Raw genomic sequence first — 19,279 nt, forward strand, 5'->3', positions numbered from 1 at the left:
TCAATCTCTTGAAGAATCCAAGCAACTAGGTTAATCATTCCACTTAGCTTTAGAAATTGAGTATGTTTAATCTAGTTAAACTTGTTTCGGTGTTTGTTTTTACTGCAACTATGAGCTAAGTACGTTTTTGTTTCTGTTTGGGGAATACCAAGGAACTCCTATGGTTTAATTCTTAGCTTTTGATTGATTGATTATTGGTGATCTTTTAAATTAAGTTTGTTAAGGAACCTTATGCATTAATCACAACTATTTTCTGTTAATTGGAAGACAATTAAGCTGCATGAACATCTCTTAGTTGTTAACCTCATATGTCTATGTGAACACTTAACCATATGCTTAGGAATAATGATTATGAAACTAAGATTAATAAGACAATAGGTAGATTAATGTGTGAGCTTGTTTGAGAAACCATCAAACAAGAGGTTAATTGAACTATTAATTTGATTAACCACTACAAATCTTATTTAATCCAAATTATTAATCTAGGGAATTAATTAGTTTAAACACTTGATCACTGCTTGAATTAGTTAATTGTCTAAGGGTTAGGAGTAATGAACATGAACCTAACCACTATAATTGGTAGCCAATAACAATTAATCTATCATAAATACAAATAACCATAGGAGTGAATTGGTTGAACCTAAATAGAAACATCTTTATCAAATTTGGTGAATTAGTTGTTTGCATTAGTTACTTAGTTCATTAAGTGTTTTTATTGTATGTTTAAGTTTCTAGTCTTGCAAAACTAGAGAAAAAACCTTTTTACTTTTATTATCTGCTTAGTTAAAATTAGATATTAGTTTAATTTTTCCGTTCCCTGAGATCGACATCCTATTTACCCAACTATACCACTAAAAGACAGGTTCACTGCCTTTGTGTGCTAAATTTATTAATAAAAAGTAGGAATAAAACAAGTGCATTTTACACACATCAAGTTTTTGGCGCCGTTGCTGGGGAACGGTTCTAAATAATTAATCTAATCCCTAATTTTTTCGATCCTTTGTGTGAGTTTACCGGCACAAAGTTAATTTATTGCAATTTAGTAGTTAGAAATTAGGTTTTAGCATCTGTTTTAGTTTTAATATTAAGTTTTTAATTTCTTCAAAATTACACTGATACTCGCCGAGTGCAGTCGCACCTACTCGGCGAGTACAAGTGTATTTGGCAGATTAATTTTTGATTTTTTTAGTACATTTTTTTTGTTCTTTTTACGTTTTTATCTTGTTTATTTCAGGACTTTCATGAGCAGAGGATCAAACACCCCGCTCGTACCCCCGTTTGAAGATCCTGAATCCACATTGAAAAGAAACAAAGGAAAGGACGTGGAGAGTTCGAGCACACGAAAGAAGTCACCTTTGTCCAATTTGAAGACTGTTTTTGGGAAAAAGAAGAGCAGCAAATCAGGAGCATCCATCGCTTCTTTAGTAATTGACGAACCGGCTAAGGAAGACATCGAGTACGAGACCGAGGAAGAAGAGGACCCTACATACGAGCACGAATCCGATTCCGAGGTAGAGTTAGCTATCAAAATAGCTAACATTGATGAAATCCCCATGGGAGAATGGAACAAGAGGATGCGCGACGACACTGGCCCGAGACTTGTGCAACCCGCAATTCCCGCGACTGCTACTTTCGAGCTAAAGGGTCATATCCTAGTTTTACTTAAAGAAATACCTTTTTATGGAAAAGACCATGAAGATGCCTACAAGCATTTGGATGAAGTGAATGATGTAGCTGATTACTTCAATGTTCCAAATGTGCCCCACGAGACTCAGCTACTTCGTATGCTTCCGGTGACATTCAAAGGTGCTGCAAAAGACTGGCTCAAGTCACTTCCCCCTGGATCAGTCACCACTTAGGCCAAAATGAAAGAAGAATTCATTGATCACTTTTTCCCACCTTCCAATATAGCCAAGTTGAAGAAGGCCATTGCTAACTTTGAACAACAAGTTGGAGAGTCGCTATATGAAGCATGGGAGAGGTACAAGAGCTTACTAAGAAATTGCCCACACCATGACCTAAACAGCCAGCAAGAAGTCTCCATCTTCTATGATGGAGTCAATGTGACAACCAAGCAGTTACTAGACTCGCAAGGCCCGCTCACAAAGTATCCGCCCCCGGTGATCAAAGAATTGGTTGAAGAATTCTCTAAACACTCTAGAGAATACCACAACCCTAGACATGATGTCACTAGGGGAACCGCTTATGCAGCTACTGAAGACTTATCCACGGTCATGGCTATGCTAAAAACCATGGATAGGAGGATGGATAAAATGGATCAAACAATCCATGCTAGTCGGGTGGGTTGTGAAAACTGCAATGGGCCTCACCTCACTAGAGACTGTGATTTAGATGAGAATGGCATCAAGAAGGTGCAAGTTTGTTACTCAAGTGGAGACCGATATGATGAAGACTGGCGCAAACAAAAGAAAGAGTGGCTCCCTTATGAAGAGTACAAGAAAGCCAAGGAGGAAAGGTTTAAGCAAAAAGGGAGAGGATTCTACCAAAAGGGGGAGCCGGTGCAAGAGAGAAAGCCAAGCTTGGAAGAAATGCTCACCAAATTTGTAGCTGCCTCAGAAAAAAGACATAGTGATCATGATGCTGCAATTCAAGAAACAAAAACCATGCTAAGGAACCAGCAAGCATCTATCCACAATATAGAAACACAGCTTGGGCAACTTGCTCAACAAATCAACCAAAGGTCACCGGGCGAACTTCCTAGCAAAACTGAAAATAACCCACGAGAACAAGAAGTGGGAAGATAATCACTCCCCTGACACCTATTCATACCGAGGCATCCAAGGAATCACAGAAGGAGGAGGCAGAAAATCAAGCAGAAGAGCAAAACTTACAATCTGACAGTCCTACTCGTCGAGTACCACATATGGACTCGGCGAGTACACTACAAAATCCGAATAAACAGACCCCTGAAAAGCCATATCAGTCTCCAATGCCATACCCAACCCGAGCTAAGAAGGAGAAGCAGGAAGAGGAGTACCAGAAGTTTCTAGATCATATCAAGACCCTTCAAATTAACATACCCTTCATTGAAGCCGTCATGCAAATGCCCAAACATGCAAAGTTCCTTAAAGAACTTCTCACTAATAGAAGGAAGATGGAAGAAGTGAAGAAGGTAGTCCTCAATGAAAACTGTTCAGCTGCTATGCTAAATAAGCTACCAAATAAGAAGGGTGATCCGGGGAGTTTAACTTTACCTTGCCAATTTGGCAACTTGGCTGCTATTCATGCCTTAGCTGATTTGGGAGCACGTGTGAACCTAATGCCATACTCATTCTTTAAGAAGCTGGATCTCCCGGAGCCAAGGACAATTCGCATGGCCATTCACTTGGCAAACAAGACAGTCACCTTCCCAAGAGGCATATGCGAAGACTTACTAGTCAAGGTGGACAAATTCGTCTTTCCCCCTGATTTCATCATTCTAGACATGGAGGCGGATCCACAAGTTCCAATCATCCTTGGAAGGCCCTTCCTCAACACGGCAAGTGCTATAGTAGACACGAGGGACTCGAAGCTCACCTTGCGGGTAGGAGAAGATTCAGTCACATTTGGGGTAGACCAAGCTATGAAGTATTCAAGGAACAGTGACGACACGGCATTCTCAATTGATATGCTTGACGAATTATTGGAGGAATGCATAAGTGAAGATTCCAGCAAGTTCACAACTGATAATGAAGAATTTGATCCAGAAAAAGACTTAATGGAAATTGAAAGACTGCTGGAAGAAGCAGATTATGAAGAATTGTTGAAGTAAACTGACAGTCCTACTCACCGAGTAGGACCGATCTACGTGCCGAGTTCCTCTTTAGAAAAGGCAGAAGTCGTGAATACAGCCACAAACTCGCCGAGTACCCTACCTGCACTCGGCGAGTCCAACAGTCAGAACCAAAAATCTGAACTCAAAACCTTACCAGAACATTTGGAGTATGCCTTCCTGGAAGAAGGAAACCAAAAGCCAGTAATCATAGCCTCTGACCTGTCCAATTCTGAAAAGGAAGAGCTCGTGCAAGTGTTGAAGAAGCGGAAGCGGGCCATAGCATGGAGCATCACCGACATCAAGGGAATAAGCCCATCCTATTGCTCCCACAAGATCAATCTGGAAGAAGGAGCAAAGCCGGTTGTACAACACCAAAGAAGGTTAAACCCAAATATGCAAGAAGTAGTCAAGAAGGAAGTGGTCAAACTCTTAGATGCAGGAATCATTTATTCCATTTCCGACAATCCGTGGGTGAGTCCGGTCCAAGTGGTGCCCAAGAAAGGAGGGATGACGGTCATAACCAACGAAAAGAACGAGCTAATTCCGACACGAACGGTAACCGGTTGGAGAGTGTGCATCGATTACCGAAAGCTAAACGATGCCACTCGTAAAGACCATTTTCCCCTACCTTTTATTGATCAAATGTTAGAAAGACTATCGGGCCATAGCTACTATTGCTTTCTAGATGGATTCTCGGGTTATTTTCAAATACCCATAGACCCAATGGACCAAGAAAATACCACATTCACTTGCCCAAGTGGGACTTTTGCTTATAGACGCATGCCTTTTGGGCTATGCAATGCACCCACGACTTTTCAAAGGTGTATGACAGCCATATTCCACGATATGGTGGAAAAATTCATGGAAGTTTTTATGGACGACTTTTCAGTTTTTGGATATTCTTTCCATGATTGTCTCACAAATCTTGACTTAATGCTTGCTAGGTGTGAAAAAACCGACTTGGTCCTCAATTGGGAGAAATGTCACTTTATGGTCAAGGAGGGTATAGTTTTGGGCCACAAGGTTTCCAAAATGGGAATTGAAGTGGATCGGGCAAAGATTGACACCATTGCCAAATTACCCCCACCAACTAATGTGAAGGGCATTAGAAGTTTTCTAGGACACGCGGGTTTTTACCGGCGTTTCATAAAATATTTTTCCAAAATAACTAGACCTCTAACACAATTGTTATTAAAAGACGCACCATTTAATTTTACTAAAGAGTTTTTAGAGGCATTTGAATTTTTAAAGGAAAAATTAACTAATGCCCGACTCATTGTTGCACCAAATTGGAGTTTACCCTTTGAGATCATGTGTGATGCTAGTGACTATGCACTAGGAGCTGTCCTTGGTCAAAGGGTTGATAAGCACTTTCGACCCATATATTATGCTAGCAAGACTCTAAATCCAGCCCAAGAGAATTACACCACCACTGAAAAGGAATTATTAGCTGTGGTGTATGCCTTTGACAAATTCCGCCCTTACTTGGTTTTATCTAAAACTACTGTTTTTACTGACCACTCGGCTATCAAGTATTTGTTCTCCAAACAGGATGCCAAGCCAAGACTGATACGATGGGTGCTACTTCTTCAAGAGTTTGACATAGACATACGAGACAAGAAGGGAATGGAGAATGTAGCAGCTGACCAATTGCCAAGGCTTGAGAACCTGCAATTGCAAGAAGATAAAGTTGGAGACGACTTCCCGGACGAGTACATTATGGTGACCGTGGGAGAAGAGCCATGGTTCACAGATATAGCTAATTATTTAGCTACAAAATACATCCCGAAAGATTTTAGCAGTCAACAAAAGAAGAAATTCTTTTCTGAATTAAAATATTCCTTTGGGACGAGCCATACCTCTTCCAGAGCTGTGCGGATGGAATCATACGAAGATGCGTATTCGGGAAGGAAAGCCGGCAAATATTAGAGCATTGTCATAGCGGGCCCACGGGTGGACATCATGGAGCACACTACACTGCAAAGAAGATCTTTGACATTGGGTTCTATTGGCCCACAATTTTTAAAGATGCAGCCCAATTTGTCAAAGAATGTGATTCTTGTCAAAGAGTGGGAAACATTTCATCTCGAAATGAAATGCCACAACATAGTATCCAAGTGTGCGAGGTGTTTGATGTGTGGGGAATCGACTTCATGGGACCATTTCCCATGTCTAAAGGAAACAAATACATATTGGTGGCGGTGGATTATGTATCCAAATGGGCGGAGGCACAAGCGTTACCAACAAATGACGGTCGGGTGATGGTGCGTTTTTTAAAGAAATTATTTTCAGGATTTGGAGTCCCGAAAGCCCTTATAAGTGACCGAGGCACACATTTTGCCAATGACCAATTGGAAAAGGTGTTAAAGAAATATGGGGTCACCCATAAGTTTTCCACATCGTACCATCCACAAACTAGTGGACAAACCGAAGTGACAAATCGAGCTTTAAAGCGAATTTTGGAGAAATCGGTGGGGAGCAACCGCAAGGAATGGTCAGATAAGCTAGATGATGCAATATGGGCTTTTCGAACAGCTTTCAAAACACCTATTGGTACTACACCATATAGGTTAGTTTATGGAAAGCAATGCCATTTACCGGTGGAGCTAGAGCATAAGGCATTTTGGGCTTTAAAGAGGTGTAACTTCAACATGGAGGAACTAAAGAGCAACCGGTTGATGCAAATGAATGCTCTTGAGGAGCTGAGGAATGATGCATACTCTAGTTCATGGCTTTATAAAGAGAAGACCAAGATGTGGCATGACAAAAGGATTAAAGAAAAAGAATTTCATGAAGGCAAAAAAGTGTTTCTTTTTAATTCAAGACTAAAGCTTTTCTCGGGAAAACTCAAGTCAAGATGGGACGGTCCTTTTCTGGTGAAGACGGTGTTTCCACATGGTGCTATAGAGTTGTTGTCAAGAGATGGAACACCTTTCAAGGTCAATGGCCATAGGGTCAAAAAGTATGAAGAAAGAGTCCCCCGGAATGAAGGAATGGAAGAGTTGTTGTTGCTGGAAGGGACTGCAACCACGTAAAAGGGGAGGAGTCCAGCTAATGACTCCTTAAAAAGAAGCGCTTCTCGGGAGGCAACCCGAGTCTCAAGTTTGCATTTTATTTTATTTTTATCTTTTTTCATTCGTCTTCTTCTGAGAATATAATTGCTTGAGGGCAAGCAATGCCTAGAGTGTGGGGTGGGTGGCTTAAAAAATGAAAAAATACAGTAAATTTTCGAAACATTAAATTTTTTTACAAACTGCAAGGATTACTCGCCGAGTAGGATCGTATACTCGGCGAGTACCTGCCCGAGTAACCCAACGAAACGCGTAAAAGCATTGCTACTCGGTGAGTAGAACCTTTCTACTCGGCGAGTAGCCAACTTACACGGATGATATATAAATCTGTAAAAAGAGGGTTTTCACCCATTTAACCCCCATACTCGCCGTGCACAGCCTGTTCTCAAGAACCCCTGCGATTTCTTGCGATTTCGTCAATTCTCTTTGATTTTCCACTTAGTCTTCATCATTCAAAGAAAAAGGTAACATCTTTACACTTTAAACTCATCAAAGGTTCAAACTTTATCATAGATTTTCCCCGATTTTGCTTGATTTCGGATTTGGGGGTTTCCTCAAATTCTAGGGTTTTAATTTAGCCATGAATTAGGTAATGTAAGGAGGAATTTCTTTTGGATTTATGGTTAGATAACTCATTACAACAAACCCCTGTGAAGAATTTGGAGTTTTGGATAGTCTATATATGACCGGAACAAAACTGTTCCCGCTGTTCATCCTACTCGCCGAGTAGGTCGTGTACTCGGCGAGTAGATGACCATTCAGACCTGATTTATTCGTTTTTAATTACTGGATACTATTTGTTTGTGTGTTTTTGATGTTTTTGTGCAGGTATCATGGCCAGAAGGGGACAATCTTCTCGTGGGGGGAGCCAAAGTGATATCCCGTGGCTTTCATTTCGACAAATTACTTCCAAATCGTCACAAGCAAGGGCTAAAAACAGATTGGAAGCACTCAAACAGAAAGAAATCCATTTGCCCAACGCAGTTGACTGGGACTGGTTGGGAAAGGTGGGTTTGGAGGAGGAGATCACGCCTTACTTGGTGAAGGAGTGCAGTTTGGGGTATACCACCATCACATGTGATGGTTGGTTACAATTATTCAAGATTCAAGAACCTGTATATGCCGAGTTGTGTTGGGAATTTTTCGCTACCATCTCATTCCGAGGTGGTAGTGAGTATTACAACCCCAACACAATTTCTTTTTCTTTGGGCGGGGAGCTGCGACAATGCAGCATTGCTGAGTTTTCTTGGAGGCTAGGAATTTATGACCAGAGCACGATGATGTCTGAAGACTTTGAAGCCTTTTTGGAGAACTACCATAAGGAACTTCCCGAGGCAGTGGTGGCCTCTACATGGTGGAACACGATTGCTAACCGGGTGTATATTCCTTCCACCGCCCAGGAGGGCCACATTCGCTCGCCAATCCATCGCCTCATCCACCGCTTCATGGCTAGCACCATCAACATGCGAAAGGATTGGGACAAGGTCCCAACCTTTGATATCTTCTATCTGTGGAGTATTATTACTCCCGATGCTTTCTGCAATCTCCCCTATTGCATTGCTAATTTCCTTGCTGAAGGGGCGGTAAAGGAAAAAGTCAACTCAAAAATCAATGGAGGCATGTTTGTTACTCGGCTGGCCAAGTCGTTTGGGGTTCTAGATTTGCAACAAGCTCGGGCACTCACGGTTATCCACCCTCCACCATTCAACACTGCACTATATAGGAGGGCACAGATAGTTGAGAAGTTTGGCGATTCATTCTCCATTCCACATGAAGACGAGCCGGCAATCCCCGATGAGCCGGGAAGGCGGGTCCGACAACGTAGTGAGCAGGTACGAGAAGAACCACCGGTTATCCCGGTGGAAGAGGACAATGATGGATGGAACCAATTGGAGTACTGACGCTACTTGGATGACATTGTACGAGGGGTGAATTATAATAATCAATCTTTTGAATACCTCTTCCAATAGATGAACATTGCCCCAAGACCCGGACCCGGCTATCCATACATTATGAGTTGGGACGAGAGAATGAGGAGAAGAGATGGAGCAGGAGGAAGTGGCGCGGGAGGAGCCGACATGTGTGACAACCCTATATTTTCCAAAAGCAGTGTAATGCTCAAGAGTCAAATACAACGAAATTGACCTAAAAAATAAAAGCGTTTAATTATCTAAGTTGGGATGCATCAAATATTAGATACCGTGCCAAGATTTCCAAAAAACGTAAAGAACGCTCAAAACCGGGTTATATTGAAGAAGTTATAACCACTCGTATATTTACGATATGCCGTTAAAACGTTATTTAACGTAAAAAGTGAAATCTCAATAAAATGCATTTTAGCCTTAAGTATCTAAACAAAAGTCGTAGATCTCGTTAAAAGGTGAGCGTGCATAAAAAGATCGCCCAAATTGGACTTCGTATGAAGAAGTTACGAATTTCCTAAGTTTCGTAACAGTAGTAGAGGGCTAAAAACTCAAATTGAAGATTGAGTGTTATTTAGCTATCGCCACCTAAACGGAAGTTGAAGATCTCCACAATAGTAATAAAACGATAAAAAGACAAACGAAAACCGACGTCGAATAAAGAACCTATGAATTTTTAACGGACTTTAGTAGTCCTGGCCTATTAACGAAATATCATTAAAAATAAAGTCAAAACTAGCCGACGGAGTCTAAATGAAAGTTGTAGAGCATAATCTCACCTACGCGTGGATATAAAGAACGCGAAAAACGGAGCCCGTACGCGAAAGTTACGGAATTTAGAAGACGGAAGCCAGAATTACGCCCCGCGTACTAGACCCAGAGTCGAGTCCCATCGGCTGCACCTCTACGCTTAGCTAGACCGGAGTCGTAAGCCATGACGCATTTCTACGGCCCGCGTAACCAAGGTACGCCCCGCGTACTGCGTACGCCCAACGTACTTCGGAGGTACGCCCCGCGTACGAGGAGTTTCCAGCCTATAAATAGAAGGTTTGAGCCTCGAGTTTTTGCACACCTTCTCAAATCCTCAGTCACTCTACCATACTTCTAAGCTCCAGAGATCAACCCGATGCCCTCGGTTTCCGCAGTCGAGCCTCCGACGAAAGACCTATGCTGCAGAGATCCCCGAAGAGCCGAAGACGCAACTTTCCGCGGTCGAAACTCTGCTCAACTCTAGCCTCTCTCTCTTCAAACCAAACAAGTGAGTTCATACCCCTACTTTTCAATTCTTTTCATGTTTTAGGGGGGAAATACAAGTACATTACAAGTCAAAGTATCATTTTATAAACTTATATGAAATTTCTATCTTCGAATATCGATACAAACAACTTATGTATACAAGGGCTATTATATCACCAAGTTATTTTCACCAAATGGAACACACTTTCCGAAAAACTATAATGGGTATAGTTAACGAGTCAAGCGTACATTTTACATATACATCTTGAAAAACGAAACACTTTCAAAAGAAGTAAAGGTCATTCTTATTGTAAATCTATTTATACTAAGCAATGTGAGGTATTCAAACTTCAACGTACATTTATGTATGCATTTCAAGCCCTGTATTATATACCATAATCTCTTGGAGGGAGAGCGTGATACTTGTGTATAGATCTATACGGGATTGACAACCCCGCACCTAAACTACTAGCTATAGATAGACCGGCAGGTCTGGGGTGACAAATGTCATAACACTACAACACATGAAGAATGTTGTTACTTTTGGATTAGTGTCTAAGTCCATAACTATTTTGGTATGTACTTGACCCGATGGTGCATGGTCCTTTTGGGTTGCCTTCACCACAACAACTTGATTGGAGAAATAAATAAAGAGAGAGAGGTTATTATGATTTATTAATATGTTATAAGAATAATATATTAAAGGAGAAATCATATTTGTTTACTTAATATTGATCAATAATTAATTAAGAATTAATTTTGTGATCAAGTGTAATTAATTAAACTAGAGGGGCTGAATTGTAATTATGTGATAGTTGCAAAATAGGGCAATGGTTATCCTTGTTAAAGGATGGACGAATTCAAGGATAAGGATATCGTTAAAATCGTCCAAGGTCCAAGAGATAGGGATTTTCAAGGCTTATCTTATGGTTGCTTGATGGGCAAGTAACTAGATAAGGATAAGGACTGAAACCCTAATCCCAACCCTATATAAAGACCCCTAAGGCCTTAGGATTTCGTGCACTTGATCCCTAGAGCATCTAAGGACGAATTCCTACCTCTCTCCTCTCTCTTTATACCTTCTCCACTTGCTTATGGTGTTTGTGAGCCATTAGAGGAGTGACACTTGTGACTCTCAGCTTTCCAAAGTCAATTCAAGGAGGATTAGGATTGTTATTGCTATATAACAATCAAGGTATGTTCTTAAACCCATTTATATGTTAATATTGATTTCCATATGCTAGAATTAGGGTTATAGTCTTGGATTCAAAGCATGTACAATAGAGAAACCTAGATCCAAACATTAGGGTTTGTATGAGCACATAGGATGTCTTATGACCAAAACCCATCAGTGGTATCAGAGACTTGCCTGGTTTCAATTGTATTGATGCATTGTATATCTAAAAAATTCGTTTTTTGGTGTTTTGGAGGCTGGACTCGCAGAGTCCATAGCTGAACTCGCCGAGTCCAGGCTTGACTCGACGAGTCAACTCGTCAGATAGAGCTTATCTCGGGATTTCTTGCTATTTTTGCATTGGGATAGTTACCTTATCATGTTAGATCAATATTAATCCGATTATATGATATATTTGACTATATTTTTGATCTAATTGAAGATATTTATCAATTAATAAGATAATTGTTTCCTTATAAGATAATTGATTAATTATTTTGAGTAAATTGATAAATTGTTTTGCAAGAAATCATTAAACAAATCAAATATGGATAATTATGTAATTAAATGTTAGTTTAGATTATTTGTTATTTGATCCTTGTTGTTATGAAAAGTTTCATATTTTTCCCTTTAGGTTTTATAGTTTAAATTTGAACCCAATAGTTTTGTAGTTTTGAAATTTAAATAGTTGAAACCCTAATGTTTTGAAAAAAGGTTTCAAAACCTGCCCTCAAGTTTTGGAATTTAAAAGTCGATTAAAAGTTTAATTAGGAATGTTAAATTCTAAAACTCTAGAATAGTTTTGAAAAAGTTCAAATCACACCCTTATGGTTTTGTTAATTAATTAAGGTGTATAATTAAAAGAAGTTTAATAAATCCATAAAAGTTTAGGTTTCAAATTTAATTGAATTAAAAGTATAATTGTTAAATTAGACCACCTAGTATTTTGAAAGTATAAAATAAACCCTATACTATATATAACATTAAAAGTCTAACATTATATATATGTACGAGTAAAAGTCAGTCTTACCGTTAGTAGGCCTCATTCACGAAGTTAGTCTATAAGGAGTGTTTAAGGAAATTGCCTATATAATGACGATTGAATGGGTATCCACTCTTACCCACCGCACTCTTGACTAGTGGAGGGTCGTTAGCCGAACGGGTAGGATAAGACGAAACCTTCCATTATAAGTATAATAAAGTATAAAAGTAACTAAATGATTTCATAAAATTCCCAATCTTAGTTACTTAGGCAAAAGTGAATTGATGCAATTCCATGAAATTACACTTTGTGCCCTTGCGAAGACGTTAGTGGAGCGTGTGTGGTTTACCGGCACACTAATTGGTTCTAAGCAAAGGTAGCAAAGGGTGACTCAATGTTTGTCATAGTTCGGTGGAGCGTGTGTGGTTTACCGGCACATCGAATATGTGACTGTAACATGTGATGGCACCATGTAAGTTTGCATGGTTATTCACACCCGCTTTGTGATCCTCGGCATCCCAGTCACAAACGAGAGGGGCATATCGAGATTTAAACATACCATTGAAAGTTCAATGAATCTCAAAGGATCTAGGAGTTTTCATAGATTTAAAACTTAAATTTCTTTTTCGTTTTTCGTGGTGGAAATTAGTGAATCGTCATTCACTTACCTTCAAATGTTCTGCAATTAGGGTTACGGCATCCCTCTCCCGAGTTGTAGAATATTGTGTTGGGTCCTAGCCTTAGTATTTCATTTGGGTGATTTACTAAGGACTCAATCTATCAACTAACTTGAATTCATTTTCTCCCATTTTGTAGATGTCAAAGTTCGACAACTATGGTCTTCCCAAATCCCGTGGAACAAGCATTCCACATGAAGATGATATTCCACGATTCGATCGAGGAACAAGAAATCATGCTTCACTTCCTCCTCCTCCTCCTATTATTTTCCCTAACCCACAAGTTCGAAGGCTTGAAAAGTTCAAGCTCACTCAAGCCCTTTTGGCAAGTAAACATAAAGAAGGAAAGTCCGTGTGTGCACACGTCCTAGGGATGAAGTCACACATTGATAGGTTAAGAATGTTGGGATCCGTTGTCTGTGAGGAAATGACTGTTGATTGGGTTCTTCAGTCACTTCCCAACTCATATAGTGAGTTCGTAAGAGAGTACTATATGATGAACTACGACGTGACCCTTATAGATCTCACCTATATGCTTATTGCTGCTGAATCAGCAATGATTTGGCGCAATAGAAAAGCAAAGTTGATTGGTGAATCTGCCTTCGAGACCTCTATGGATATAGACAATGGCAACGAAATACATGCTATGATTGAAAAGATTGATCATAAGAGAAAGGCGATGTCTGAAGTAGTTCCATGTCCTGTTCCAAAAGAGTCGATTTGCTTTCATTGCCAAGAGAAGGGGCATTGGAGACGAAGCTGCCCTATTTACCTAAGAGATCTAAGAGATGGGAGAGTCGAAACGTATGGCTCTAAGATAGGTAAAATCCATTAACTAACTCTTTTAAGCTTCTATTTTAGATTCTTAATACATAATGTGATAAGATTACAATTGATGTTTTGTAGGATCGAAGAAAAGAAAGGAAGCTTAAGGGAAGAAGTGAGCAGAATCTAACCGTGAAGGAATGGATTTCGATCGCATTTCTCGAAGATTAGATTCTTGAGCTACTACTTAGAGTTAGAATTAGATTGCTAAGAAAGATGTATTAGCATAAGTTTTTCAATGAGTTGCATTATAAGGACAAATTTTTCCGCAATAAAATGAATTTTGATTTTAAATTTTATTTATTTATCCTTACAATGACGTGTATGAAAAATTGATGTTAAAATGTTTCTATTATTAGCAATAATGAATTTGGTTCTTATTATGTTATTTATGGAAAGTCGAGAATTTACCAAATAGGGAGAGTTTCTCATCGCCCAAGTTTCAATTGGACAGAAACTTGGAATCATGCATCTTGGTTGCACGATGAATGAGAAATTTCATATTTGGAAATTAGACTAATTCATTGACAAAGTGTCAAGTGAAGGACTTGGAGATCGAATACACAAAGTTGCGTGCTGATCAAGTCCACCATAAGAGTAACAAAGACATTCGTCATGATTTACTAAAGGTTTAGTAAATATGATTATGCTTATAAGATTAAGTGTAATTCTGAATTGATTGAAAATGTTTGAATCAATTGCAGAACGAATAAGAAGAATCAAGTAGGTAGAAAGATAAAAGTTTCTCCATTCTAAGAAGAAGGGAGAGTACCTTTTATGCTTTATGATAGGTCTTAATGATTAAGAACCATATTTCAATTGATCCTCTAAGTACAATTGTATGTTTAAGAAGAGGAATCAAGAATTGAAGAAATGGTTAAATCAAAAAGTCAATCATACTTCGTTCCAAAACAAGTCTTAAAGTTAAGATTGTGACATTGAGTGAAAAAGTATTAAGAAGGTTTATAACATTCAATAAATGTGGTAAGTTGTGATGTCTTGGATAAGACAAAGACCAACTAGTACCAATTTATGAAGTGTTTTGATAAAAGCTACACTAACTCTTGAATATTTGTTTGTCAAGAAATGGTTAATGACAAGAGAATCTTATATGTCAAGGAGTCAGTGGGAGTCTTAATGGTCTTGAAAGGTTTCAAGAACAAATCAAATAAACCTTATCGATCATCACTAGCACACGAGTTAAGGTTTACAACCTATCGTGATGACATTATTTTGATTCTGTGCCAATCCAATCGAGTTAATTATGCATGAGAGTTCTATGACTTCTCATTTTGAACGCATAAAAGGCAAAGCACCTTAATCAATGAAAGGTACATTGATAGGAAAGGGTGAGCTGCTTAACTACTTGGAAGACATGGTGGGCAGCTGTGCTACCATAAGGTAAGAAATCAAGACTAAGAAAGTTCGGTCCATATGAGTTTAAATTTGTTGTAAACTTTGGTTTCAACAAATTCACATGTATAGAAACACATACACCATTTAAAATCTAAGTTTCATAAGATTTCCACCTTCATGAAAATGATTGTGAGGAAATACTTTCACTAAGAAAGATTTTAAGAAGATAGTGATTGTAAAATTGCATTCTCGAATTCAATTATGGTTACAGTATCACTTTCCATAATTTGAATTGTGAGGTTTGGCAATTAGTCTTAAGTGTTTAGACACACATATGAACTATCGAAGGTAAAGGTGTATAAGTTCAAAAAGCCTTGATAAAAGATGATCAAAGCATTAAGTATTAGAAACATGAACTTAAAAAAATTCAATAAGTATTGATTTTTGAAAGTCAAGATGTTTATGAATACATGTCGAAGCTAGTGGGAGCATAAGTGTTATGTTTTATAATAATCATCATGATAGTGGGAGCATAAATGTTATGATTGTATGATTATTAAGGCACGTATTGCAAAGTTGGCAATATTAATTATAGAAAACAAGAGTCATACTTTGCAAAGTTGTAAGAGTTGAAAGGTTGTTTTGCTATAATTAAGGGAGAGAATATTATGCTTCATTGCAAATCTAAAGGATTAGATTAAGAAATGTTAATAAACTTACTCAAGGGTACATAGTGTGTTCTTAAAATTTCGATTATGACTACGACATTCCTCTTCACAATTCGAATTTTGAGAACATAGCAAATAAAACATTATGCGTCGTGTCCCATACGCTTCGGGTATAGGATCGATTGCAAATGCTTTAATGTTTGACCATTCTAAAATTTTCCAAATGTCTAGCGCATTTAGAGGGAAAAGGGACTAGAATCGGTTTTGACTAAAATAATTAAACAACTATCAAAGGACAATCTAAAGTTCGACGAGGATTGGTCGCTTGTGAGTAGTTGGAAGTATAGTATTGGAAGATATGGAAATGTTCTCATATTGGATGGACCATATCGACATTATTAGGAATAGATAAGATTCTATTAAAAATAAGTTTTCATATGGAAAATATGGAAATGTATCTATATTGGGAATTGAATATTGAAAATCTATGTCTAGATTAGAAACTTTTATGCAAAGGGATGTTCAAAGGAATGTACTTTGAGTGAGAGACATCATATCTAAGGAATTGTCTTGTAACAATATTCGATAGAGGACTTTGTAATATCATTGGCAATGGTCTTTGTGACTTTGGTGCAGTGACATTACGAAAGGATAGTTGCATAGAATGTTAGAATCTAGCATATTCTATAAGTAACAAGAATTTGATATTCTTTCACTTATGAAAAAGGATTTGGAGTTGTAAATTGAGAATGATTGGAAATGTGTTCAATTTGTCTATTTCACAAAAGTAAGAACCATAGGTAAACATTGTGTGCATGCTAGGAGCATGGGACAAGTGTAATAATTCAAGTAAGAAGTTGATTACCTGAAACGACACATAATGAGTAATCAATATGGTGATAAATAAAAGGCGTTTTATTTATACTCAAAGGTTTGAGGCCATATGGGATTAGTATTATTCTTGTGTTTCACATTTGCATGTTTTGACTTCCAGAATAATTGAGTTTATTAAGAATAATCGAATTATTCGAACGGGCCACAGTCATTCATATGTTGGAAGTAGATATGAATGAAGACTGTCATGAATTGGTGTGTGGATTGTCTAAAGAGCATTAGACATAAGCAAATGTTTGCTGCAACGTTCATGAGTGCTTATGAATATGATTTGAGCATTGGATTAAACCCACGCTCACTTGGATCACTCCATGAATTGTATCACGAGTAATTAGTGAGACGATAACATCTTATATTCTTGAAACCGAGATGTGTGAGTTGTATCTTGCGAATCGGTTACACATTGATAATATGTAAACGCACTAGTAACTTGGTGTTATAAAACATATTGTTGTGTGTGATTTGGTTAGTGAGTGCAAGCGAGCATTGTATCAAAGTTTATCCATTCCTTTTATTCAAAGTAGAATAAAAGCGATATCTTTGGGCCCCTCGATGGTTTAGTGATGACAAACGTAAATGCTCGGCCGGGCTAGGGCTAATTTGATTTGTTCAATTAGTCAGTCGTCATAAATCGGAAATTGAGATATAGTACAAAGAGAATGATTTGAAATCATATCTCATACGATATCTAGAATGGAGGAATATATGATTCCTTATCTAAGGACACGCGTATTTGATATGGTCAGAGTTGACAGCGGCTTTGGAAAGCTACGATTGCAGATCAGGATCTGAAGTCATACGCATAATAGTTATTAGACTTATCCAAGTGGGATACTGTTGGATTAGTGTCTAAGTCCATAACTATTTTGGTATGTACTTGACCCGTTGGTGCATGGTTCTTTTGGGTTGCCTTCACCAAAGCAACTTGATTGGAGAAATAAATAAAGAGAGAGAGGTTATTATGATTTATTAATATGTTATAAGAATAATATATTAAAGGAGAAATCATATTTGTTTAATTAATATTGGTCAATAGTTAATTAAGAATTAATTTTGTGATCAAGTGTAATTAATTAAACTAGAGGGGCTGAATTGTAATTATGTGATAGTTGCAAAATAGGGCAATGGTTATCCTTGTTAAAGGATGGACGAATTCAAGGATAAGGATATCCTTAAAATCGTCCAAGGTCCAAGAGATAGGGATTTTAAAGACTTATCTTATGGTTGCTTGATGGGCAAGTAACTAGATAAGGATAAGGACTGAAACCCTAATCCCAACCCTATATAAAGACCCCTAAGGCCTTAGGATTTCGTGCACTTGATCCCTAGAGCATCTAAGGACGAATTCCTACCTCTCTCCTCTCTCTTTATACCTTCTCCACTTGCTTATGGTGTTTGTGAGCCATTAGAGGAGTGACACTTATGACTCTCAGCTTTCCAAAGTTAATTCAAGGAGGATTAGGATTGTTATTGCTATATAACAATCAAGGTATGTTCTTAAACCCATTTATATGTTAATATTGATTTCCATATGCTAGAATTAGGGTTATAGTCTTGGATTCAAAGTATGTACAATAGAGAAACCTAGATCCAAGCATTAGGGTTTGTATGAGCACATAGGATGTCTTATGACCAAAACCCATCAGTTACAGGCCGTCAGTGTCAATAGCATGGTTATAAAACTCACATAAAAGTATAACAACAAGTTTGATTTACGAGATTCATATATGCATTACAGTCTTCTACATTATTTTTCATACAAAGTTATCTTTATCATTCAAGTACGGAAAATACTAATACATTCCAACTCTGGAAACTTTTCGAGTCAATTATAGAAAATATTGGATTTTCTGAAAACCTCGTTTACCGATTTGCTACCAAAACGGATATACTTTTCAACTCAAAACACTCATGAACTCACCAACTTAATTGTTGACACTCTTTCAAAACCACTTGTATTTCTCAGGGAATCATTAATACAGGTACCTATCAGCTTTGAAGAAGGAACGCTAAGGACGTTTCATTTTTGAACATTTATCATCATATTGTAATATTCTTTTGCTAATATGTATAACGCAACAATATACGTTTTCATTATATATATGATGGTTGTGTTACTTTCTTTACAATATTCAATTGTTGTGATACTACGTGAAGTCATCCACCCTCGAATGTTTCCGCCATTCTTGTTTGGGGGTGTGACAGATTGGTATCAGAGCCAGGTTTATAGTGAACTAAGTATATCAAACCACATAAGATATACAAACTATAAATGCAAAGGGGACCAAAAACCCTCTGACAAAATGTTTTCATAAACAATAAACATTTTACTCGCATGCATCAGTCTCGTATCATGACAAGTTTTCTAAATAAAGTATTAAGACAAGTTGCGACACTATGATTGGGCCTCGAGGTATGTAATCAAATCGAGAATAAATATAGCCTGATCAACTATGTTTATCCTAGGTTTGACCAACATACGTCGAGGAATGGTCGTAGTGGACAACAAGCCAAAAAAAAAAAAATTACCAAATACAAATTATTTTAGATTCGTCAATTTGAATTACTATAGGAGTATTGCATAAATAATCGTACAATGAAAAACTTGTGCTCCGTTAGGATATAGTTAAACATAGGATGTTGTGAAATAGAAATTTCTTTTCTTATAAAATTCTCATACCTCTATCCTAGTACAGACA

General features: G+C 38.0%; 2 protein-coding genes and 1 non-coding gene across 3 annotated transcripts; 2 read left to right on the top strand and 1 right to left on the bottom strand.

The window, feature by feature from the left end:
* Positions 1-1,913: 1,913 nt before the first annotated feature.
* On the bottom strand, positions 1,914-2,020 carry LOC111882048 (small nucleolar RNA R71). Its single transcript, XR_002847029.1, has one exon. It is a non-coding gene; the product is annotated as a small nucleolar RNA R71 (small nucleolar RNA).
* Positions 2,021-2,950: 930 nt separating this feature from the next.
* LOC111882033 (uncharacterized) lies at positions 2,951-3,772 on the top strand. The gene has a single exon (XM_023878400.1). It carries the CDS (start codon positions 2,951-2,953, stop codon positions 3,770-3,772), a length of 822 nt encoding a protein of 273 aa, XP_023734168.1.
* Positions 3,773-5,401: 1,629 nt separating this feature from the next.
* On the top strand, positions 5,402-6,810 carry LOC128133393 (uncharacterized). Its single transcript, XM_052770795.1, has 3 exons — positions 5,402-5,693; positions 5,810-6,269; positions 6,345-6,810. Exons 1-3 carry the CDS (start codon positions 5,402-5,404, stop codon positions 6,808-6,810), a joined length of 1,218 nt encoding a protein of 405 aa, XP_052626755.1.
* Positions 6,811-19,279: the final 12,469 nt, after the last annotated feature.

Source organism: Lactuca sativa, chromosome 4 (genome assembly GCF_002870075.4).
Source record: "Lactuca sativa cultivar Salinas chromosome 4, Lsat_Salinas_v11, whole genome shotgun sequence".
NCBI lineage: Eukaryota > Viridiplantae > Streptophyta > Magnoliopsida > Asterales > Asteraceae > Lactuca > Lactuca sativa.

Bases quoted from the DNA above. Each gene is read 5' to 3' on its own strand.
- LOC111882033 (XM_023878400.1), top strand. From the start codon at position 2,951: ATGCCATACCCAACCCGAGCTAAGAAGGAGAAGCAGGAAGAGGAGTAC.
- LOC128133393 (XM_052770795.1), top strand. From the start codon at position 5,402: ATGGAGAATGTAGCAGCTGACCAATTGCCAAGGCTTGAGAACCTGCAA. The intron at 5,694-5,809 runs GCAAATATTAGA...TTAAAGATGCAG, and splicing joins GTATTCGGGAAGGAAAGCCG to CCCAATTTGTCAAAGAATGT. The intron at 6,270-6,344 runs GTCAGATAAGCT...TACACCATATAG, and splicing joins GGGAGCAACCGCAAGGAATG to GTTAGTTTATGGAAAGCAAT.